Consider the following 26,446-nt stretch of genomic DNA (forward strand, 5'->3'; position numbering starts at 1 on the left):
GTCAAGGCTTGATGCCCCAGTGTAGGGGAAACCAGAACAGGGAGGCAGATAGGCCTGGGTGTTTGGGTGGGTGTGGTAACACCCTCATAGTAGAAGGAGGAGGGGGTTTTATAAGGGGTTTTGTGGAAACCAGGAAAACGTATAACGTTTGAAATGTAACAAAAGCCCTCTCTGGGGAAGGGACAGTGGATAAGGTGCTCTGAGCCCCTACTTCCCTGCTGCCTCCCTTTGATCGCAACTGTGGTGCATGGTCTCAGCCTGGGACTCTCCATGGGCTGCTGCTGGCACTGGTCCTGGCGTTCAGGGCCAAGAGCATGATGAGCAAGGAGCACATGGTTTGTCCCGATTCAGAGCAGGGCCAGTGGCCACCAGAGAATAAGCACAGCTTCCTGTACGATCATGAGGTCTTCCTGGGCAAGGAGGACTCCAAGACCTTTGATAGCTAATCCTGGACGAGAGCAGGAGTAGTTGGGGAAAATTGTTGATCCAACTGACAGTGATGAAGGCAGCCTTGTTACTACTGAGGATCTGAAAGTTTGGATCAAACAGGTACAGAAAAGATACATCAACCAAAATGTGGCTAAACTCTGGAAGGATTATGATAGGGACATAGATGAAAAATCTCCTGGGAAGAATACCAGCAGGCTACCTATGGCTACTACCTGGGAAACCTTGCTGAATTCCAAGATAGCTCTGATCATCACAACTTTAAAAAGTTGCCTCCACGAGATGAGAGGAGGTTTAAGGCCTTGACGGTGACCTGACAGCTACTCAGTACGGGTTCATTGCTTTTCTGCACTAAGAGGATTTAGAACATATGAAGGAGATTGTAGTTCTGGAAACGCTGGGGAATATCGACAAGAACAGGGATGGTTTTGTGGACCAGGATGAGTACATTGTGGACATCTTTTTCTCACGAAGACAATTGCCCTGAGACCTACTGGGTTTTGTCTGGGGAGCAGTTCAATGATTTCCCAGATCTGTACAAGGATGGGGAACTGGATTAGGATGAGATTCACCATTGGATCCTCCCTCAGGACTATGACCATGCACAGGCTGAGGCCCAGCATCTGGTGTATGAGTCAGATAAAAACAAGGATGAGATGCTGACCAAGGAGGAGATTCTAGACAACTGGACCATGTTTGTGGGAAGCCATGCCACCAATAACAGAGAAGATCTTACCAAAAATCATGATGATCTTTGAAAGAAACTCATCCTCATGTGGCCAACAGTCACATGCTTTCTACGGATGTTCTGGGTGATTGCTATATTTGTCAAGTATATAGCAGTTGTGTCCCTAAACAATAAGAAACCTTTCTAAAGCTCAAAAAAATCATACATTGCACCACAAACAATAATAGTAGGAAATTTAAACACGCCACTTTCATCAATGTACAGATAAGGGAAACAGAAATTAAACAGAGACACAGAAAGACTAACAGGTTATGAAACAAATGGATTTAACATATATATATATAGAACACTCCACCCTAAAACCAAAGGATATACCTTCTTCTCAGCATCCCATTGTACCTTCTACAAAATTGACCATATAATCGGTCACAAAACAGGCCTCAACAGATACAGGAAGATAGAAATAACCCCATGCATCCTATCAAAAAACCACGGACTAAGGCTGCTGATCAATAACAACAAATAGGACAGAAAGCCCACATATACATGGAAGTTGAAGTCAATGACAACTTGGTCATTGGAGACATAAGAAAGAAATTAAAGACTTCTTAGAATTTAATGAAAATGAAGATACAACATACCAAAACTTATGGGACAGAATAAAAGCAGCACTAAGAGGAAAACACATAGCTCTGTATGACTGCAAAAAGAAACAAGAGAGAGCATATGTCAGCAGCTTGACAGCACACCTAAAAGCTCTAGAAAAAATTAAATAAACCCTAGAGGAGTAGAAGGCAGGAAATAATCAAACTCAGGGCTGAAATCAAACAAGAAGAAACAAAACCTAGTATCAAAAGAATCAGCAAACCCAGAAGCTGGTTCTTTGAGAAAATCAACAAGATACATAAACGCATAGCTATATTAACCAGAGGTCACAGAGTGTATCCAAATTAATAAAATCAGAAATAAAAGGGAGACATAACAACAAAATCTGAAGAAATTAAGAAGATCATCAGATCCTACTACAAAAACATATATTCAACAATACTGGAGAATGTGGAGGAAATGGACAATTTTCTATACAGATACCAGGTACCACAGTTAAATCAGGAACAAATAAACCATTGAAACAACCCCATAACTCATAAAGACATAGAAACTGCTAATAAACATCTCCCATCCAAAAAGAGCCCAGGACCAGATGGATTTAGTGCAGAATTCTATCAGACCTTCATAGAAGACTTCATACCAATACTGTCCAAACTATTCCGCAAAATAGAAACAGACAGAGCACTACCAAACTCCTTCTATGAAGCCACAATTACTCTTATACCTAAACCACACAAAGATACAACAAAGATAGAGAAATTCAGACCTATTTTATTTATGAACATTGATCAAAATGCTCAATAAAATTCTTGCAAACTGAATCCAAGAATGCATCCAAACAATCATCCATCATGGTCAAGTAGACCTCATGGCAAGGATGCAGGGATGGTTTAATATACAGAAGTCCATCAACGAAATTCATCATATAAAGAAAGCCAAAACCACATGATCATTTCATTAGATGCTGAGAAATTATTTGACAAAATTCATTACCCTTTCATTAATAAAGTCCTGGAAAGATCAGGAATTGAAGGCCTGAATCTAAATATAGGAAAATGCAAAATACATCAAACCTGTACCTAACATCAAACTAAACTTAGAATATTGAAGGAATCCCACTAAAATCAGGGACTAGACAAGGCTGCCCACTCTTTCCCTACTTTTTCAATATGGTACTTAACATCCTAGCCATAGCAATCAAACAATGAAAGTAGGTCAAAGGGAAAAAAATAGAAGGGATGAAGTCAAAACACTAATATTTGAAGATGATATGATAGTCTACTTAAGCAACACCAAAATTCTACCAGAGAACTACTTAACCTGATCAACAACTTCAGCAAACTGTCCGAGTATAAAATCAACCCAAACAATTCAGTAGCCTTCCTCTACTCAAAGGGTAAACAGGCTGATAAAGAAATTAGGGAAATGGCACCCTTCACAATAGTCCCAAATAATATAAAATAACTTGCTGTTACTTGAACCAAGCAAGTAAAAAATCTGTATGACAAGAACTTCAAATCTCTGAAGAAATTGAAGAAGGTCTCAGAAGATGGAAAGATTTCCCATGCTCATAGATTGGCAGGATGAATATGGTAAAAAATGACCATTTTGCCAAAGGCAATCTACAGATTCAATGCCATCACCAACAATATTCCTACTCAATTCTTTATAAAGGTAGAAAGTGCAATTTGCCGTCATTTGGTAGAACATAAAACCCAGGATAGCAAAACTATACTCAACAATAAAAGAACTTCTGGGGGAATCACCATCTCTGACCTCAAGCAGTATTACAGAGCAATAGTTTGTATGGTATTGGCATACCGACAGGCAGATCAGTGGAACATAATTGAAGACACAGAAAAGAACCCACACACCTATGGTCATTTGATCTTTGACAAAGGAGGTAAAACATCCAATGGAAGAAAGATAGTATTTTTAACAAATGGTGCTGGATCAACTGGAGGTCAACATGTAAAAGAATGCAAGTTGACCCATTCTTATTACCCTGTACAAAGCTTAAGTCCAAGTGGATCAAGGACCTCCACATCAAACCAGATACACTAAAAGTAATGGATAAAAGTAGGGAAGAGTCTCGAAGACATAAGAACTAAGGAAAATTTCCTGAACAAAATACCAGTGGCTTATGCTTTAAGATCAAGAATCGACAAATGGGACCTCATAAAACTGAAAAGCTTTTGTAAGGCAAAGGACAGTATCATTAGGACAAAAAGGCAACCCACAGATTGGGAAAAAATCTTTACCAATCCTGCATCTGATGGAGGGCTTATATCCAAAGTATACACAAAACAGAAGAAGTTAGAGTACAGAGAGCCAAACACCCCTGTTAATAAATGGGGTTCACAGTTAAAGAAAACATTCTCAGCTGAGGAATATAGAATAGCTGAAAAGCACCTAAAGAAATGCTCAACATCCTTAGTCATCAGGGAAATGCAAATCAAAACAACCCTAAGAATCCACCTCACACCAGTCAGGATGTCTAAGATCAAAAAATCAGGTGACAACAGATGCTGGCGAGGATGTGGAGAAAGAGGAACACTCGTCCATTGTTGCTGGGATGGCAAACTGGTACAAGAACTCTGGAAATCAGTCTGAACGTTCCTGTAAAATTGGACATTGCACTACCTGAGCACACAGCTATACCTGTCCTGGGCATGTACCCAAAAGATACTCCAACATACAACAACACATATGATCCACTATGTTCATAGCAGCCTTATTCATATTAGCCAGAAGCTGGAATGAACCCAGATGCCCTTCATCAGAGGAATTTATTCGAAAAATGTGGTACATCTACACAATGGAGTACCACTCAGCTATCAAAAACAATGACAACATTCAATTCATAGGCAAATGGAAAGAACTAGAAAATATCATCCACAGTGAGGTAACCCTATCACAGAAAAACACACTTGGTATGCTCTTGGGAGCGATGGCCATGAAGCCCTCCATTATTGATGTTATTATTATGGTGAGCATTAAGTATGCCTGGGTTCATGGAAAATCGCCAGCCAGCTGCAGAAGACTAATACAAATGTGGTGGTCAAGATGAATAATCATATGATAACGTGTGACATTAAGATACCCAATGTCATGACCTGTAACCTTTCTGAAAAACCAACATCCTGCTGACTAATAGATATGAAAAACCCGTGACCTTTCTGACAACCTGTCAACACCAGCCAATTCTCTGACCACACGAATATTGTGTCCTTAGCGTGGGTAAATGTTTCTTACTTCCCCCCTCTCTCTGTTACCCTTTTTATGGTACAAATTCAGCCTTGGGGAAAAATAAAATTGTCGCCTTGATCAGACACTTGTCTTGGAGTCCTTCATCACATCTCTTGTCCTTCATTCTCTTCCAGGTACTGAACACCCCTCGTTGACAGTATGCACTCATTGATAAGTAGATATTGACCAAAACCTCGAATTACCCAAGATGCAATCAACAGATCTCAGGAAACTAAAGAAGAAGGATGACCAAAGTGCAGATGCTCCCACTCCTTCTTAAAATGGGGAACAAAAATATCCATAGGAGGGGATATGGAGGCCAAATCTAAAGCAGAGACTGAAGGAACAGCCATTCAGAGTCTGCCCCACATGTGGCCCATATATATACAGCCACCAAAACTAGGTAAGATTGATAAAGCTAAAAAGTGCTTACTGAAAGGGACAGATTATGCATCTCCCCTGAGAGACACATCCAGGGCATGTCAAATAAAGAGGTCAGTGCTAGCAGTAAACTACTGAACTGAGAACAAGACGCCCTTTATGGGAATTAGAAGAAGTATTCAAAGAGCTGAAGGGCTTGCAACCCCATAAGAACAGCAATGCCAACCAAATAAACCACTAGCAAAAGACTATACATGGACTGACCCAGGGGTCCAACTGCATATGTAGGAGAGAATATCCTTGTTGGGGCACCTGTGGAAGGGGAAGCCCTTGTTCTTAACAAGGTGGGACCCTCAGTGCAGTGGAATGTCCGGGAAGGGGTTTCTAAGTGGCATGGATTGGGGGACCATACATATGGGAGAGGTCATGGCAGGGGTGCTTATGGACCAAAAGCTGGGAAAGGGAATAACGTTTGAATAAAACATATATATCTAGTAAAAAAACTGAAATTTAAAAAAATGATACTAATACCAAAAAATAATCAAAAAATGTGAATAAGAAAGAAATTTTAGGTTTTGGAAAAAGATGAATGCCAGGTATTTGAAAAACTGTATGACCATGGTAAACACTTTAATATACTTGAGAAATTTTTTACATGTTAATGAACTGCATCTTTTTTTAAATAGTGAATGGAAATCCAGTCCCTTCCTGGCTGTGAGGCTAGGTATCCAGATGTAGTGGAATTCATTATTTGTTGGTCCTGAACCTTTGAGTCTGCTTCTAACTCAGCTTATGCCAAGGAAACTAGGCCAGGGTGATGTCTAAGACATTGACCAAACCATCTGGACTAACAATCACAGGTGAAATTCCACCTTGTAAATGGGACGAGAGGAATAAAAGATACCTTTAAGGATTTAAAAAAGATGAAATGTACCCAAAAAAATCCAATAAAAAATTTAAAATAAAAATAACTTCGGAAATACAAAATACTGGGGTGCCATTCCACAATCATGATGTGTTTCTTCTTTGATAGCTTACAGGTTAATTTACTTCTCTATAACTGTTTTCTTATTTCAAAGTAAGTAATGGCATCATCTGTGGAGTGATGGTGAGAACAAAAGATTTGCCGAACTTGAATAATCGATCCCTCCCAAGCATGTGCTTAATATTCTAAGAACAGGGAAATTTCCTGAGGGGATTAAAGAACAAAATCCAAACATAAAACAGGAACAACAACGATGTAAAAACATTCTGCACGCTGGGTATGAAGGCATGTTGCAACTTTAATCAGCTTTGTAGGTATTTCTAATAAACACACAAAGAAACAAAAATCCCATCACAGTCCTAGCAGTTGCATCCAACAAAGAGAGAGCTGTGAGGTAGTGCGTGCTGCTTCTTTCCCCAGATACCCCTGGGCCTCAGGCCTGCACCCAGTGAGCTGGACCAAGAGCAGCCAGGTTGAAATTCCTGCTGCCATGGCAGGATTCTGCAGGAACATTTCCCTTTGACAACAAGGAACCTGTGTGGAGGAGACCTCTTGGTGAGTCCTCAAGGACTCTATGTGTCCTATTCTACAGGGAGAAGCCCTGCCAGGTCTTTGGCAAGGCCAGCCAGTTGTATGGGGAAGTCTCTGGTCCTGTGGCAGAGGGCGAGGAATGGCAGAAAGAATGGCAGCTCCACTGAGAGCAAAGGCTACCCCTTCTAGGCCTGTGACCTCCTAATTAATTTATCTTTTCACCTGATGCCCTATTCACATTTTCTTACTATCATACAACTGTGATCTTGATGAGCAGCTGGGCTCTTGTTTTCTTAATCAGTTCTTTGTTGTCACAGACGTTTTTAACTTACTCCAGCCCCTGAGACTTATTCATAACTTCTGTATGAAGTAGGACCCTTGGTGGGACTGTCATCTCAAAAATAGAAGGTTCAGTAATCCAAAAGATTGGACTCCAGTTTACCTCAGGCCAGGAAAGAAGTCAGCCACCATTAGTAAAAGAGCAAGGGAAAAAGTACATAGGACACATAAGTGCCCTAATCAGAAGAAAAGATCCTCAAATTCTAAGGGCCGCACATCTGCACCCCTCTCTTCTGAGCTTTGTATAGTGATGTTGTATAACTCCAGATGGTAGTAAAAGGCAGAGTTCTTCCCAGAAAGGTCAGACATGATTTTCACTCTTACATCTGTGAGGTGGGGTGGCATTATAGCACACATTCATGTTGAATTATTATAACACCTATGATAAGAAAACAGAATCCATATATCACAATGCCAAATGGACTCCCTCCTGAACTTATGGACCCATTAAAATTGAGTTTCAACCTGAACTCAGACCATTCCACTCCCTTTCCATCCTCCTGATTCTTATGTTTGCTACACGTAAAAGATCATGGTGTAGTCCCCAACATCCTCATGCCTAGACTTGTCTATTCAGGAAGTATGATATTGGAGAAGTGATGGCTATATAGTTACAATGTAGTAACACAAGGTCCAAGGTGACATTTGCTCACTGATGTCCAATTTAATTGTCTTGTTATATTTGAGAAAGGGAGGATGCCCTACTTTATATATAAAACGGACAGAAATTTATTATTTTTATATGCCCTGTAGTTGATCCCTATGATCCCAAGGAAAAGGAGCCTTTATTGGAAAAAAAATAGGATTATAGACCATTGATTTTGTGAAATACATGGATATGTAAATGGAAACAATGTCAGCTGTCAAGGACTGCACAGTAAGCAAATATTTCCAGGTTTTATACACTCAGAGGTATAGAAGAAATATATTGGCCTCCAAAAAAAGGGAAAAGCTTAGGAATCGAAGTACATGTCACATGCATTGTCTCGAGTAGTAGATTTACTTTTAAGAAAAATCTCCCTCCTCCTTGGTCCCTAGAGATTTGGGTGCTAAGAAAAATCTGTTCTCCAATTCAGGGTTGTAAGCAACCCTCCCCAGCAAAAGCATTGTTGACTTCTAATGAAGCAGAGAGGCATATGTAGCTCTGAAATAGAGGTTGCCAAATGGTATTCCCAGTGACACATGGGAGACTGGAGGAAAGGGTCTCCACAGAAATTCATCAGTGTGGGGAGAGCTGGTTAGTAGGTAGGCCATAGAATTTTCCAGTGACATCACCAGTAAGCCCTTCACTGGACACTCTATTGTATCTAAGAGATCCCTAGAATCTTCTGTGATGTCACCAGTGTTGTGGTGACACCAACTGCCTTTGGGATATTACTTCAGTTCCCTTTGGGTTCACAAGCAGGCATGTTTCGCCAGCTGCTCAGGCTATTTCGGAAGGAAAGTGTTGATCAAGGAGAAACCACACCAGGTCAGAGGGAAGCTGACCCCCTCTCTAGTGAAACAGGAAGGAGGAAATCATTCTGGGGAAGGCTTGGTGAGTCATGGGCAGAGTTGGGGAACATCCTCAAGGAGGTAGGTTTGAGATGTGCCTTCTAAGACTAGGCCTTACAAGCAGGAGCCTTGGGATTTTTCAAAGGCAAACCAAGAGTCAGGAGTTCCTGATCTTTAATTTGAGAGAAAGACATAAAGTGGTAAGACTTCAGTGTCTTTTCTTGAAGCTTTTTAACTGTGAGTGTCAATGATTGGCAGGAGGAGTCACTGTGAGATTAACAATGTGACCATCCATGGTTGGGAGTTGAAGCACTTCATCCTCTAGATTACTGTAGGTTACAGAAGTCTCTGATGGCGAGAACAAGGAAGGATGCACCCCTAGTCATGAATTGAGTTCTCAGACACTTTGGGCTGGACCACACTTGGTTAGAGCTTGATGGTGCTAAGCATTATGAAGTCATTATGAACTCCAGGATTATCTGCACCACATCTGATATGAGATAACAATGTCGCAGATGTTTATGTCTCAGTCAGATTATACATTTCTGTGCCGGGGTTTGTGTAATAGTGAGTGTGGTACGCATATGGCATTAGAGGTTGGGAAGAGGGACATAGCTTAAGAATCAACCTTTAAGAAAGCTTTTCTGCTCTTTCAGGGATTCACCCAGTCTCTACCATTTCCCCTTCCTCAACCTCCTTTTCGGATTCAGAATGATCTATTCTGCCCATTGGTTCAAGTATGCAAATTCACTTGGGTTTATCTGTGTACAGGTTTTGGTAGGAAGGCATCATCCCAAAATGTCATCAGTAAGCAAGAGGAGTGTCTAAAGGAACTGGAGGAACTCAAATTTGAAATCCAGAAGTGTCAATTCGAGAGGGATGAACTTTACCAAATCCTGGACCTTTATATCTATGATGAGTGGGACCACAGGTAGTCATTATGCCCAGTAACCTGTTCACTGTCTTGCGCTCTCTCTCTACTACCTCAAGATTTACTCATAGCACGAGAAAGTTTCACCTCTCATCCTGGATTTTAAGGAGATTTGGCAGGCATTTGCTTGTGAGATAAGCTAGGTGCTGTGTGTTTAGGGTCAACCTCTTTTGTACTTGACCCCGAGCCTCTTGGATTAGCATTGGTTCTGTCAACAGCTAGAAGGACCTTGTCACACTTGCTGCAACTGTGTGTGTGAATGAAATGCCTGCACGGCATCACTCTTTCCTCTGAATTTGTTCATTATACTCTGATTCTATGGCACCTCCATGGATGTAGTTGGCATTCTAAATGTGTTTGGATATGGGTTGGTGTGTATATATGTGGCAGTATTTGTTGGTGTTTTACTCAGGATCAGGACGTCTGGGACCTTTGATGGGGTCTGAGGATTTGTTTGATCAACAGTTTGCAGGTCATGATAGTGATGAGTACGTGGAGGCCCACACTGATCAAAAGAGCACTTTGCTCCTTCTGTATACCTTGGTGGCACCCAGGACTCTCCTGAGGGGAGGAGGTGCTATAAATCCTCTTCCCTGTCAAACATAGTTATGCCCTCTGGGAATTCATGTAACGATAGAAACCAAGGATTGAGTATACCTGCTTTCAAAACAAGAGAAATGTCATCACAGCTTTCTCTTGGGCCCAAAGCTGTGGCACAGACTGGAGGAATCTTCTTCCTGAACTAGTCAATTCCATCATGCTCACCTGGCCAGCTCTTGAAAGTCAGGTCCCTCCAACTGGTACCGTGACTCTGTTGTCCTGTGCCCAGGATAATAAACTTAACCAGTACAAATACTTTGAAGGAGAAAGTATGTGGTACATACTGAGTTTAAGTAATCGAGAGAACAGTCTGATTTCACCTAATTTGTTTCACCTGCTTTGATCTTTAGGTTTTTATTTTTTTAACTATCCAGGGATTGTTTATTGTGACCTAGAAAGGTCACTGTGGTCTTGACAGTTGTTATTCCCAAACAGGCAGCTCTCAGGCTCTGCCCCCTCCTATATAGTGAGTCTTTGCAGAACCATATCTCTCAGAATTCCAAGGATCCTTATTTCAAAACAAATGTTTGCTTATTTACATAGAAATATTTTCTGTGGATTGAGTCTCACTGTTGGGTTTTGGTCTGGTTTTTGACTTTGCCAATTTCTTTCCTTCCACCATTCTTTGAATTTGAACTTTTTTATTATATATTTTTATTTACATTTCACCTAATTCTGAAATCGTGAGTTCAAAACATTATTTGTTCCTTTGGCCATGACCTAACCCAGGCTGCATGTCGAATTGCCAATACTTCAATCTGAACATGAGATGAGAATGATGGCTATGCAAATGATGACCAACTCAATAAGTGATGCCATGGAGAGGTACAAGGAGCTCATACAAGTGAACAGTTCCTACCGGTGAGTCGCTGACAGAGATGAGAACCCAGCACTAGGCAGGGAATGCTTCTGTCCTGTATGACTTTAACAAAAGTCAGGGCTCTGGTTCCATGGTGTCTGACTCTTAACAAGAAGCCTGCCTCCTGGCAAGGGTCTTAGATTTGTAGCTCTTGGACTCAGTTGTCGTACATGTGAGGGGTGTAGAAGACCCTCCAATTGTTATTTTCCCCGTTAAAGATCCTCTAGATAGAAAAGGTTTGCACCATGATGGGAATATCAATCAACTCTGAATCTCTAGGACTCTGATAGGAGATATAAAGATCTGTGATCCATGAGAAACACATGGAAAGATTGTATAGCTATTGGGTCTTCAACTACCCCTCAGAGGGGCTTTCCCCACAACGTGAAGATGGTTTCACCATACCATGGATATACGAGCTCCCTTATGGACCATCTCTTCTTCCTTGATTTATATAAACCGTCTTAGTGTCAGGATTTTCAGAAGTACTTTGCTTCATGTGGAATGTGGATTCTGGATTTGACCTCCTCTAATTGGTGTTAACTTGTATAGTGTGGCTCTATTCTGGGGATTTCTGAGGATGAGGACCCTTGAAGGGATGATTGGACTTGCAGGAGTGACAGGCAAATAGAGGCTGGCTGGGATTTACCATTTTTTGTTTGTGGTTCAGCATCAGGCAATCCCAGCTCCTGCGTGAACAAGCTCAATTGAAGAACAATATACAGATTTTGCTGAATGAGAAGAGAGAACTGCTGGTGGAGCAGACTGAACTGCCAGCATCCTCTGTGGAGGCAAAGAGGTTCTGTGAAGAGGCCGGAATGAACATCTGTGACCCCAGAGCCAAGCAACAGCAGGTAGGGTTAAGACTCAGGTCAGGTGGTCCTCATGTCTTACCATAAACATAGACACACCAATGTAACTGTCTATTGACTGATCCATGTCCTGACCTAGGTCTCATCCAAGTGTTCATTCATGTGATGGTTTACAAGGCTTTCTGTGGAGATAGCCCCTTTTCAAGAAACTGCATGTTTGGAAATGAAATGCTCCTGCTCTTTGAGAATCTGCACTTCATTAAGGGAGATAGGTTGATCACACAGCACAGCACTACATGCCATTATGTATGGAGGGTGCTATGTGGGAGCCCCTCTTTAGACTAGAACAGGGCTTTGAGGGATGAAGCAAAAGCCTGGAGCTCATTTTCTTTACAGGGATCCTTGAGACTCAGGAAGTAAGTAGTTTTCAAGGAGGAGAGCTTGGTGGAAATGCCAAAGAAATGGTTCTCATTGTCATTTGTGGTGGCTTTTGTTCTTCCTCCCCTCATGTCCCTGTATATGAAGATGGTGACTTCATGCTTCATAGATCTTGGGTAACTACAGAGCCTGTGTATCACCATGTCAGTCCTGTCTTATTTGAGTGCTCCTGGAGAGTTCATAACTGGGCCTTACAACCTGAAGCTGGTTAGAAGAGCAAGGATGTGGAAAAGGTTTCTCAAAGGCTGAGGGTTGGCATGAGAGACTTGAGGCTTCAAGAACAAAGTTATCCATATGTACCCCCAATTCTCACCAAGAAAGGTGCATTGCTGTGCTGACCTGCATCTTAGGGAGCATGCGGGGAGGCCAGTTCATGACATGCAGTTTTGTCCAGTCATTATCTAACTTAGTCCTTTAAGCCTAGGTCTCTCAACAAACATGAAGCTTCCTGTTTTGTGCTGGCCAGCAGTCTTTGCATCATTCGTCCAGTTCCAAGATGAGCCCCCTCTCTTATTTGTCTCAACACATTCTTAAACCATTCAGCTATTTTAAAAATAAGGATTAGATTTCTTCACTTTACCTGAACAGGTTATCCCCCGGGAAGATTCTGGATTGTCTTATTGGCTTCACCATGATCTTGCATGGAATCCTAGAGTGCAACCCTCTGCTGACATTGCTTTGCTGACTATATCATGGGTACTGCATTCTTTCAGGATAGATTCCCTCTCAATATTGTACACAGTGCTGCCTTTCAGAAAAGTCACTGTATGTTATTTATTTAGCCTTTTTCTGACTGACATTGAGGTTGTTTTAATATCACAGGAACTCTAATGTGATGAAATATTCCTGGGAACTGACCATGAGTCACTGTCTTCTCTGATGCTTCCAAAGTCTTCTATGAAGGAAACAGGGTAGTTTTAGTGAGGGGCCTATGATGAGTCAGCATAGAGCTTGATGGAGTCTTTTCCTAGAAATCTCTCTCTTGAGGATTTGATGTTGTGTTGTTTAGAGTATCTGTGCAGAACATGTAAATTACTTGTCGGACCAGCAAGTATCTGCATAGAAAGTTTTCCTGAAGTGGAAATGAGTACAGGCCAGGGCAGCACAGCCTGCTTGAGTCTAAGAGACTTGTACACAGCATTGTTCCCACTAATTCCTCACTCAACAGGAAATGTGCTGCATAAGAGCAAAGTTTTCATTTGTGCATGCGAGTGTGTATCTGTGTGTCTGTGTTTGTGTGAGTGTTTGTGTGTGTGTGTGTGTGTGGTGTGTGTGTGTGTGTGGTGTGTGTGTGTGTGTGTGTTTGCAGTAGTGAACGTGTGTTTCCCTCAATTCCAAGTTTCATGAGAAAAGTACTCTAAGCATTCACTTTACATCCATGAAACATGAAATAGAGCTGCCCAGTCATTTGGCATCTCCATCTAGCTCTGTACAGCAAAAGGACACATAAATTACTAATTTATTCTGTTTCCAAAAATTTCAGAACAGAATTATCCTGTGAAGTCTGGGGGAGGAGTGGAAATATGTTCAAGTTAGTCGTATTTCACAGGGGTAACAAATGGTACAGGCCTAGAGCTTGCAGGTACCTTTTTGTTATGGTGTAGAAGCAGGACAATAAAATACTTTAGAAATGCAACCCCCAAAAAGAGGACACAAAAACACCTGTAAAGTTAGATTTTCAAGTGATTACAGGCAAAACCACTGATCTGCATTGAAATCCTTTGGAGCACATCAAAGGAATGGAGTACTGGGAGGTAAGGGCAAGGCTTCTCTAGAAAAATCCATGAGTTTATCCTGCTTCTCTGTTCTTTGTGAATTGTGAAAGCCCACTGGAAGGTTGTGTCACTCACTGTGTCTTCTCCAAGGTTGCTTTCCACATTGCCTGCTACCATTTCTTTCCAGCTACCTTGGCACACTACAACTTCCCGTGGGAGTTGGCTTGGATTTTATTCATTGAGAATTTGAGTTGCTTGGAATTGTATCGTCATCCAGAAAAAGTCCCATAGCTATGCTGTGGTGCAAGAACAGGGCAGTTTCAGGAACCCCTTTAGGTGCACAGATAATCCAAAGCGCTCCCCTATGTTATCTGTGTAGCATTCTGCAAGTGCTGTCAATCAACATCATTTTCTCTCAGTTAATTTCAGCCTCAATGGGTTAGGAGAAATGATGAGCTTCAAATGGGTCTGACAGTGTAAGAACAGGTAGCCCTATGAGAAGCCATGTTCAGAAAGTGGAACAGAAGTTTTAGTTAACCCAGTGATTCCACAACAAGGAGTAGGTATTGCCATTGCAACTAGGGAGCATCAGTGTTGTAGTGGTCCCAGAGTAACCTTGAAGGAGAATCTATCCAGACGTCCATCAGCCAAGGAGTAAAAGTGTACCATACGATGGAGCCCTTCCATAGATTCTGATTCAGTGTGAGATAATCCATGCAAGCGTTTACTTACTTATTCAAATTATCTGTGGAACAATCACATTACGGGGAGAAAATTTGTTGATTTGGATCCTGGTTATGGAGATTTCCTATGATTCTAGCTTTGGGCATGAAGTCACTCAGGCTATGGTAAAGACAGCTCTGATTAGAAGAAGTTGCACACTTTGGGGAAAGTCTGAAAGAGTGAACAAGAACAAGAGTCTAGTCCACCACCAATATATGATCCTTTGCTGAGCAACAAGACAGCTCTACACAGCCTTTGGGACTTGCTAAGCCAGATTGTTAATGGGGAAAGAACCCTGAGTCTATGACGGTTTATGGGAGGACAGCACATCACTGACTGAGCTGTCTATAGGCTCTGGCCACTATGTACATATCCCACTCAACATTTGTTTTTATGCCTCCAGCGAATCCTGGGGAATCTTTACATTAAGCATTAATGTTCAGGTAGGAACACAGGCTGGAAGAAGCCATTTGAATATCCTTCCCTATATAAATACCCTTTTTGGGTGGATGACCACCCCACCTGGATTTCAGCCTCAGGCAGCTAAGGAGCTACTCAGAGTATTGTTCTGGTACAGTTCATGTGAATTTTGCCCATGAAACAATATATATGATCCTCTGGATTTCTTGCTATGTTCTACTCCTTTCTTCCTGTGATCTCTCCGGAAAGATCTGAGGGCATTTTCTCTTCTGTCCTCTCACAAATTGCCTTACACTAGCCATAGACTTACAGGGGTGCTGTTCTGTTTCTACGTCACAATCACATTTAATGTCCGTGTGTACGCTGGGAAGATTTGCATGGAGCACATTCTCAGTGATTACAGGATCTATGCAATTCCCATGGATTTGATGTGAGATGGCTTCTCTGTGTATTTGCAGATACAGTGGTTACAAATTGAACCTCCGCAGGTTCCTTCAGTGCTAACGTAATCAGAAATTTCACCTCAATTCTGGGCATGTTCTCCAGAAGGAATCCACATGGTATTCTAGGTTGCTCATACCTCTCTTGAACTCAGGTTCAGACATAGCTACAATGTTATTATTCAATGTCATATACCTGGACCAGTGGGAAAAAATGCTCATTTTTCTCTTAATCCCAGTACAGTGCATAGTCCACAGTTCAAATTCTAGCAGTGTTAAAAGCTGAGATATAAATCCAAGCGCAGGTACTCTATGTCACTTGGGGATGCAGGGACTGACCTAGGCTGACAGGTCATGCTGGATTGTCCAACTGAATAGAGCTGATGTAAGAGGGAGAGCTGAATTGACAACCACTCAATAAATCTTTATTCCCTTGCTCTGCTAGGTCTGAAATTCTCCAGCAGAAACTCGAACATGACACAGACCAGGACAAGATCTCCCTTGGAGAGAAGAGCTACAGGAGGAGAACTAAGTGTGCACAGCAAATACACCACTATTGCGTCTCATCTGTAGTGTCCATAGCAATTGTGGACGGCATTTTCCTCCTTTAGTTTAACTTCTTTGGATTGAATAGGCTGTACTTTCACCTCAGCTCTCTCCAACAAGTGTGCACTTTTTGAGGGACTCAGAGAAGTGTTGATGCACATCAATCAAGAGCTGCTGGTCATCCAGAAAGACTGTGCACGTGTAATTTTGTACTTGTCCTGATGGGTCATCCAGAAGAGTTTCATGGAGATCAGTTCACAACATTGGAAAGACTTTGTGACAAAGTCTGTAATATCATTTATACTCAGTATTGGTAGGCTTTTTCCTTAATACCCCCACTCCAACAAAACAGACCTACTTCCACTCCTCTCGAGAAGATTGTTACCATCACTAACAGCTTTTCTACTATGTCTCCAAGGCAAGCCACAGCTATAAGTCTATTCTGCAAAAGGAGCAGCAAAAGAATGCTTAGCGCAATTCTTCTTTTTAAAGTTTGGTTAATTTTTAAATGTTTTGGTTATTTGGTTTTCCTTCTATTCATTTGAAGATTTATTATTTATCTGTTGTTGTTTTGTTCATTTGCTTGTCTATTTTGATAAGGATATAGACTGTATATATTGACTACCTGCATCTGGTTACTATCAAGTAAATTGGATGTATTCTGGTCAATAAAGGAGTAATCTCAAACTCTTCACTCTTAAGAACCTTCTTTATTGATCATTAGTGTCAACATCTGAAGTCCCACAGCTATCAGGGAGGGATGGATCTCTGAATTCTCATGGGGACTGGGCATCAAATCACTTCCCAGTCAGACTGAGATTCACAGGCATTTATACAGTCACTGTGCACTGTGTTTCCAACTCTGAATTTCAACTTCATCATGCATACATTACCCACTGTGTATGCTTGCTGTCAACTATATAGTTAACTCTAAATTATACTGTCGATGACAGTTTTGACCAAATTAATAGGATAAACATAAATTTTTCTGTAACACCTCCCAGGACATATAAAAAAGGTATAAGGGAGTTTAAAGCCATCGGGAATCCTGCACCCAAATCCCGGGGCAGAAAATGCTGAACACCCAGGAATGCAGATAATCCTGAGACCACAGGAAAGAAAGCCACTTCTGACCAGCTCTGCCCACATCTCTGGCCCAATATTAATCTGCATGATGCCTCTGGAAACAGGAATAGAGGAGCAGTCAGTGGCAGGAACCTGCTTGGTTCAGCCTGGACCCAGAACCTACCTGGGCCCTGAGCATATTTGAAGATAACCATAGGCGTACATTTCTCTGTTTCCTGACTGTGGCTTTTTTTGATTCGAAGCTCAATATACCATTTTGTTGTTGTTGATTTTTAGTTGGATATTTTTCATTTCGAATTCAAATGTTATTCCTTCCTTGTTTTCCAGAAATAAGTCTGAATACCATCGCCCTCCACCTCTGCTATAAAAGTACTCCCTTCACCAGCCATCCACTTTCCCAGCCTAGGCAGGACCAAGGGCTGTTCATTCCATTTGTGCCCAAGAAGACCATCCTCTGATACACATGCAGATGAGGCCATGGCACAGTCCCTGTATAGTGATTGGTACTGGTTTAGTCTCTGGGAACTCTGCTTGGCAGCCATGGTTGTTCTTATGGGGTTGCAAGTCCCTTCAGCTCTTTCAATCTTTCTGTAATTCCTCCAACTGAGGTCCGGTTCTCAGTTCAATGGTTTGCTGCTAGCATTTGCCACTGTATTTGACATGATCTGGCTGTGCCTCTCAGGAGACATCTATATCCAGATCCTGTCAGCCTGCACTTCTTCGCTTCATCCACCTTATCTAGTTTGAAGGCTATATATGTATAGGCCACATGTAGGGTAGACTCTGAATGGCCATTACTCTAGGCTCTGTTGTAAACTTTGCATCCCTATCCCTTCAATAGGGATTCTTCTTCTCCTTTAAAGGAAGGAGTGAAGAATCAGCATTTTGGTCATCCTTCCTGACTTTCATTTGGTCTGTGAATCTTGGAGAATTTGAGCATTTGGGCTAATATCCACTTATCAATGAGTGCATACCATGTGTGTATTTCTGTCATTGGGTTAACTCACTCAGGAGGATATGTTTTAGTTCGTTCTCTTTGTCTATGAATTTCATGAAGTCATTGTTTTTGATATCTCTGTAGTACTCCATTGTGTAGATGTACCACACTTTCTGTTTCCATTCCTCTGTTGAAGGGCATCTGGGATCTTTTCATTTTCTGACTATTATAAATAAGGCTGCTATGAACATGGTGGAGCATGTGCCCTGTTGTATGTTGGAGCATCTTTTGGGTATATGTGCAAGAGAAGTATAGCTGGGTCCTCAACTAGTGCAATGTCTAATTTTCTAAGGAACCTCCAGACTGATATCCAGAATGGTTGTACCAGTCTGCAATCTCACCAACAATGGAGGAGTGTTCCTCTTTTTCACATCCGCAAAAGCATCTTCTGTCACCTGAGTGTTTTATCTTAGCCATTCAGACTGGTGTGAGGTGGAATCTCAGGGTTGTTTTGATTTGCATTTCCCACATAACTAAAGATGTTGAACATTTCTTTTGGTGCTTCTCAGCCACTCCATATTCCTCAGCTATGAATTCTTTGTTTAGCTCTGAACTGCAATTTTTAATAGGGTTACTAGTTCCCTGCAGTCCAACTTCATGAGTTCTTTGTATATTTTGGATATTAGCCCTCTATCAGTTGTAGGATTAGTAAAGGTCTTTTCCCAGTCTTTTGGTTGCTGTTTTGTCCTAACCGCAAAGTCCTTTGTCTTACAGAAGCTTTGTAGCTTTATGAGGTCCCATTTGTCTATTCTTGATCTTAGAGCATAAGCCATTTGTGTTTTGTTCAGGAAATTTTTTCCAGTGTCCATGTGTTCAAGATTCTTCCCCGCTTTTGCTTCTATTAGTTTGAGTGATCTGGTTTGATGTAGAGGTCCTTGATCCACCTGGACTTAAGCTTTACACAGGGCAATAAGAAGGGGATGATTTGTACTCCTCCATATGCTGACCTCCATTTGAACCAGCACCCTTTGCTAAAAATGCTATCCATTTTCCACTGGATGCTTTTGTCTCCTTTGTCAAAAATCAAGGGACCATAGGTGTGCTGGTTCATTTCTGGGTCTGCAGTTCTATTCCACTGGTCTATCTTCCTGTCTCTGTACCAATACCATACAGTTTTATCACTAATGATCTGTAAACTGCTTGAGTTCAGGGATGGTGATTCCCAGGGAAGTCCTTTTACTGTTGAGGATAGTTTTAGCTATCCTGCGTTACTTGTTATTCCAAATGAATTTACAAATTGTTCTGTCTAACCCTATGAAGAATTGGAATCGAATTTTGATGGAGATTGCATTGCAACTGTAGGTCACTTTGGGAAAATGGCCATTTTTACTATCTTCCAACTGCCAAGCCATGAACATGGGAGATCTTTCCATTTTCTGAGATCTTCTTCAATTTCTTTCTTCAGATCATGAAATTCTTGTCACATAGATCTTTCACTGGTTTGATAAAAGTGACACTGAGGTATTTTTATTTGATTTGGGACTGGTATGAAAGGTGTCATTTCCCTAATTTCTTTCTCAGCTTGTTTATCTTTTGTGTAGAGGAAGGCTACTGATTTGTTTGAGTTAATTTTATACCCACCCACTTTGCTGAAGTTGTTTATCAGGCTTAGGAGTTCTCTGTTGTAACTTTTGGGGTGTCCCATGTATACTACCCTATCCTCTGCAACAGTGATATTTTGACTTCTTCCTTTCCAATCTGTATCCTTTTGACCTCCCTTTGTTGTCTGAGTTTTGGCTAATGCTGGGGACAACATACAATGGAGACATCGCAGTAGCCCGCAGTAGCTTTTTGTAAAAACTGGTTGTTTCCATTTCTCCAAACCTTAGCCCTGGACAACGGCTGTATAGATTTCATTTGTGTGTGACTGCTTATCAGTTGGCCTTGGTGTGCACAATTATTGTATTATATCTGACTTTCCTACTTCTTTCTCCTTCTGCTCTGGTAAATTCTGTGAAACTAGATGTTCCTTGATGTTATGATTCTTAGACAATTGGAAATTGATGCATAGGGGCACAGCACAGCACAGCCCTAGTGGCCCAGGTGGATACTGTGTATTCTCATCTTGGAAAAAATGTAATAACTGCAGAATTGTAGTTCTAGATTAGGGTTTTACTTGCAAAGACACCTTGAAGAAAATAAGAGAAAATGAATTAGAGCCGACATTGGGACCCTAAGAAAGGAAAAAGTTATTGAAGTTAGGAAGTAAGTTTTACATAATATTATAGACTGGTTAAGGAAGTATAGAATATATAAAATAATATACTAGTAAACTAAGTCTAACTACTGGAACCCTTATGAGAGTCATTGTGTGCAAGGAACAGAACGCTAGTGGAATTAGTGTGCTAAGGGTTACCTTGATTCTTTCTGGCCACTGCCTGGCAGTTTTGCCTATGTCATTTATCATTAGAGTGTCACAGGAAAATGCAATTAGCTGATCTCGGAGCTTTGGACTCTGAAGTATAAAAGTAAAGAGTTAAAGTTTAAATAATGATAAGTTTACAATTATTATTATTATATTGGCCACAGGCCTGGGTACAGGGCAAGGCTGAAACTTTGGAGAACATTTGTAATTTTTAGTTCTTGGTGTGATGTAGTCATTCTTTGCATTTGATTTGGCAATGATTATAAAATCTCTTTTTTCTACCCGCTTTTGGATTATTAATAAAGGACTGGGGCAAGAGAAAGGCTGTAGTTCTGTAGAACATGTGAAGAGTAAATGAGAGGGAGCATGAGGGAGTGAATGAGAGAGTAAATCACAGAGTTAATGTAAGAACAAATGTGAGAGCCAGGGAGAGAGCATGAGAGGAGAATGTGAAAATGAGTGAGGAGAGAATGTGAGGTGTGTATGAAGATTGTGTGTGTGCGTGACAGGAGAGTGCATGTGGTGTGTGTGAGATATGTGTGAGGTGTGTATGAAGAGTGTGTGTGAGAATGAAAGGGTAATGAACAGATGTGTGAATGATTGTGGGAGTTTGAGAAAAGAAAACTGCAATAAAAAAGGCAGAGTGCACAAAAGAATGCAGAGTGTGTGCAGCCTCAAGCTGAAAGAGAGAGAGAAAGAGAGAGAGAGAGAGAGAGAGAGAGAGAGAGAATAACTTTAAGCCTTGAAGTTGCCTGTCAGTTTGTACCCAAAGAGTCGTCTGTGGATATGTATTATGTGCCTTCCAGATATTCCTGCTTCCAGGTGAGATCTCTGATCCTGTGAGAGAGCCAGGAAAGGCTGACAGAATGGCTGCAACCCTGAGGGCAGAGGATAAAATATTTGGCCTAGACCTCCTAATTTATCTTTTCACCTGAAGCCTTATTATTAAATTTTCTTACTGGAATAGGACTACGATCCTGGTGAGGGTCTTCTCTCTTGGATACTTAATCATTTCTTCGTTGTCACAGACTGTTTGACCTTACTCCAGTCACTGGGACTTATTCACACCTTCAAATTTGCTGAACTTTTCAGATTTCTAACATTTGTGGCAAACTGAGTAAAAAAGCAATGAATGTTGAGCACTTCACTGGGGTCCAGTGCATATGGAGCTACGGGTGTATGGATATGGTAAGTCCCTAGGAGTTACTCTAAGAAAGTAGGAATGTACTCCCCTAGGACCCCTGCGTGACCTCACTTCACTTTGCCAGCTTTGTGGGCTTCTACACTGCTGGTCTGAGAAGAACTGAAAACTAATGAAATAGATGTGTAGCCTCCCATTACCTTTGTCATTGTTAGGATATTAGTAGGAGAGGTTTGATTGAAATATACTCTCAAAAATGTTAACAAAACCACTGCCTCTTGTGTACCATCTGGATGAAGTACCAAGTTCACAGACAGTTCTTCACAAACTTCTCAAAGCCAGCAAACTGGAGCATGAAGAAAGCCAAGTCCAAGGCATTCAAAACCAGCATCCTCACCAATGCCCCCAGGAAAGGCTTTGGTAAAAGAAGGGAGGTACCGAGACAGTTGGCCCTCATACACTCAGAGAAGACTGTGCCAGGAGAATTGGGGAAGGATTGTGGGAGAGAGTAATTAAGTATCAGTAGTCAGTGAGCAGAACGTAAAGTGAAAAAGAAAAAATACATAAATAGAAATAAAATAAAGTTCTTTAACAAAATGGGACACAATGTATTGCTGAAATAACCTACTGTGTTTACACTTGCACATGCTTTAACATCTAGAGAGACTAGATGTGATAAAGTAGGATGCCCTTGTCGTTTACATATACTATGTACACAGCAAAGATAAATGAAGTGGATAACATGCAGATCACAGATCCATTGTTCCCTCGCATCTATGTGACTCTGCTTCCCTTTATCAGGACTGTGGAGGCCTCCTCTCATCCAGGTCTCAGGGCTCAAGCAAAATGCAGTCCCCTATGATCTCTGGCCAAGTGCTCTTGTGTTCCCAAAATTACTCTGCCTCAGGCTGCAGAGGCACTGAAGAGCCAGCCTTCACCTTCAAGGTGCAACCACTCTTTCAGTCTTTACAGGCTCTCTGTTACTCAACTGAAGGTTTCAGCAGAGGCCTTTCATCTCAATAACAGAAGCTTACCTAATCCAAAACATTGGGAAGCCATCCAACACTCCTGATTGCCTGCTTACCTGAGACCAAACTACATAGCTCTCTTCTTTATGCCTGTTTTCCTGATTTGAAAGTAAATATTGTGTTCATCTGTGGCATTGGTGGTAAGAATAAAATCCTTAACATGAATAAGAGGACCATGCAGAGCATGGCTTTACATTCTACTTGCAAATTGAATAGCTAGAGGGAATTACCAAAGAAAACAATAAGAATCCTAACAACAATTACAGAAATAATGAAATGAAATAAAACAAAAACAAAAGCAAAAACAAAAATACCTTGTGGGTGCTGGTATTAAAGCCATGTATTAATTCTGACCAGCTTTGTAGTAATTTCCAATAAAAAACAAACAAACAAACAAACAAACAAACAGCCTTATTACACTTGCAGCAAGTGCAGGAGAGAAAGCTGGGAGACATCCTGTGCTGCTGCCCCCATGCTGTGATTCTGCAACAACAACTTCCTTGGGAATAGGAACCTGTATGCAGTGGGATCCCTTGCTGGGCCTGTCATCTCAAAAATAGGGGCTTCCCTAATCCAAAACCTTGGAATCCAGTTTACTTCAGGCCAGGAATGAAGTCAACCATCATTAGTGAAAGAGCAAGGGAAAAATTATACAGGAAAAAATATGTGCCTTAATCAGAAAAGATCCTCAACTTCTAAGGCCTCCACAATCTCCACCCCTCTCTTCTGAGCTTTGCATAGTGATGTTGTATAACTCCAGATGGTAGGAAAAGGCAGAGTTCTTCCCAGAAAAGTCATACATGATTTTCACCCTGACATATGTGAGTTGAGGTGGCATCGTATCACAGAGTCAGCTCACCCGGGATAAGGACACAGAAGCCACAGATGACAATGCCAATGGACTCCCTCCTGAACTTATGGACACATTAAAATTGAGGTTTAGCCTAACCTTAGGCCATTCCACTCCCTGCCCATCCACCTGTTTTTTATGTTTGCTATGAGCAAAAGATCAGAGTGGAGCCCCAAATATCCTCATGATAGGACTTGGAAATTCAGGAAGAATGATAATGGAGAAGGGATGGCTATGTGGTTACAATGTGGTAACTGGATTCTGACCAGGAACCTCGTCCTTAGCCAATGGAGACTTTAAGGCCGGGCCTCCTGCTTGTTCCAGTGCAGGCTAAGACTTCAGGGTCAGGCCAGCTCCTGAGCCCCACACAGGGCTGCCTGCATACCCTTGTGACTGCATTAGATCCAGAGTGCTCTCCGCCCCATCCTCTTCTCTCCTCTTTGTCACAGCCATGGTCCCCAAGAGCACTTGTCAAACACCTTTATACATCTATGTCAATCTCAAGGTCAGGTTCCCATAGAATCAATCCCCATAGCTGACCATAAATGAGTATTCTTTGTGTGTGTATATATATAATGTTGTAGAACACAGAATAGGGATTCTTGGTGAAAGCTTCGTGGACATGTGTCTTTGCACTGGGATCTTTCCACATGACTTAGATATCCTTGCCATGAGGTCATTACCAGTCACCTTGCCATTTCAGTTTCGTTTTTCTTTTGGATGCTATCGCTGTTTGATGTAAGATCCAAGGCTGAACTTCTATACTGGGCTATGGTTTCAGACTTGCTTTACAGCCATATGGCCCTCGGGTTGTTTCCTTTTGATCCTAGAGGTTGATTAATCTTTCCAGCAAGGCTTCCAGTACTTGATAGGTACATGCTGTCAGAGCAGAGTTATACAGAATTCATATGCTGGCCTTCCTCTGATGGTGCTTACCTTTGCCAAGTCCTCAAACAGGGCAGCGCTTGGAAAAAAAAAACCCTGCAGGCAAAGAAATCATATATGTGGGTCTACCCCTGGCTCCTTGAGAAATGAAAGAGGAATATGTCTTGGCTTACTGGTAGGCTTATCCCAAGTCTAGGGAAGGGGACTCCCAGAGAGCACTAAGCCTTCTCCTCATCCATCATAGTCTGTATAGCCTGTGGCTTTCATTTGGTTGGTGTGGTGACCTTAAAATGTTCTAGGCATTTCTGCCATGTTCTGTCTCTATACCTAGACATGACCTCAGGTGTACAGTCACATTGGAAACATAAAAAGCCTTGCATCTGAATTGTGAAATTCAATCTGTGTTATATTTAAAATACCACAATAATTGAGTGGCCATTGCTACAGTAAATATTATTAGGGGGTTTCTCCCCCACCGTAGATCATTTAGTTCCCAAATAAAAGACACAAAACTTTTAGATTTAGAATAAGCCTTAAAGTACTAGAGCTGGGCAGACACAACCCTCTGTGCTATTTTTTCTGCTTCCCTGTCCATAACCCCGAGGTATTGCTTGCCATGCTCTGCCTGGGCCACTCCTGTTCTGACAGGCTGCCCCTCATGGTAATACACTCACGATCCACCTACCCTATGGGGTGCTGTCTCCTTCCTTCTCCTCCATGTCCTTTCCCTCTCCTTGTGGACCCTGCCTGAGCCCCCAGGCCCAGGGAAACTTTGCTCTGTCCCCTCTCTTCTGCCCAGCCCATGTTGTAGGGATTTTATTAACCAATCAGGGATAACTTAGGAGGCAAAAAAAAAAGAAAGAAAGAAAGAAAGAAAGAAAGAAAGAAAGAAAGAAAGAAAGAAAGAAAATCTGGTATACATGAGTATCTCCTTGTCTTGGAGCAACCAGACCTTAAGGTACAGAATTTACCATTTGAATATACAGCAGCAGCAGACACATTATAGGCCGATCTACTTTGTAGTTGGACTCAAAGCTTGGCTCTCACACCCGTTAGATGTTCAACCTGGAGAAGTTATTTTACCTTTGTGTGACTCAATTCCCTTATCTGCACAGTGAGGATGATAACGAGTGTTAATTCACAGAGTTGTCTTGGGGACTGACGAGTTAATATATCTAGTATTTAAACATTAAACACCATCTACTTTGCATAATTAATAAAAGTCTGTGGAAAGGGCAAAGTCATAAAGCCAGAAGAATATTTGATTTGGAAATGGGCCCATACAACTACCTCTAATAACAAATTGAGAATCAGGGAATGGTGGAAGACTAAGGCCAGAGAATTGGGAAATCAAGGCCAGCCTGGGCTGCATAATAAGATCGTATCTCAAAATATCAAGAAAAGTCAGGTTCATAGTAATAATAAATCAAGAAATAGCCATTGTAAAGAATGTACAAAAAGCAAAGAAGTGGAGCAGAATGGATGCTGTGTGTCAAGTCCCTCTGCTGTCCATCTCTGGGACCAAGTATGCATCAGATCAGTGACAGGAATGGGGTGCTGAGAGCCTGGAGCAAAGGGATGCTGGCTGCATGGCCACATTTGAACAGTGCTAAAGCAGGACTAAATGCTAAGAAAAAAAGCCATATGCAAAACATGTAAATTTTAATGTCCTCCAGAAAGGCAAAACCACAATAATTTTACTGTTTGTCAAGCTGCTTGTGTCACCAAACTTCTAATATTGGTAAGGATGTGAAAAACTCTTGTGATGCAAACCAGTTGCCAATAAGAAGAGCAACCAGTGTCCTGACCAAGGTGACCTGGATGGTGTCAAATAGGCCGAGGCAGCCTGGACAGCCATCAGAGTATGTTTAACACACAGATACCTGT

General features: G+C 41.5%; 1 protein-coding gene across 1 annotated transcript; it reads left to right on the plus strand.

Annotated features, from left to right (window-relative positions):
- Nucleotides 1-250: 250 nt before the first annotated feature.
- Nucleotides 251-16,894, plus strand: LOC134480517 (uncharacterized). The gene is made up of 5 exons (XM_063268033.1): nucleotides 251-8,766; nucleotides 9,495-9,654; nucleotides 10,984-11,115; nucleotides 11,784-11,967; nucleotides 16,107-16,894. The coding sequence occupies exons 1-5, from the start codon at nucleotides 8,637-8,639 to the stop codon at nucleotides 16,110-16,112; spliced, it is 612 nt and encodes a 203-aa protein (XP_063124103.1). The 5' UTR covers nucleotides 251-8,636; the 3' UTR covers nucleotides 16,113-16,894.
- Nucleotides 16,895-26,446: the final 9,552 nt, after the last annotated feature.

This window comes from Rattus norvegicus, chromosome 9 (genome assembly GCF_036323735.1).
Source record: "Rattus norvegicus strain BN/NHsdMcwi chromosome 9, GRCr8, whole genome shotgun sequence".
NCBI lineage: Eukaryota > Metazoa > Chordata > Mammalia > Rodentia > Muridae > Rattus > Rattus norvegicus.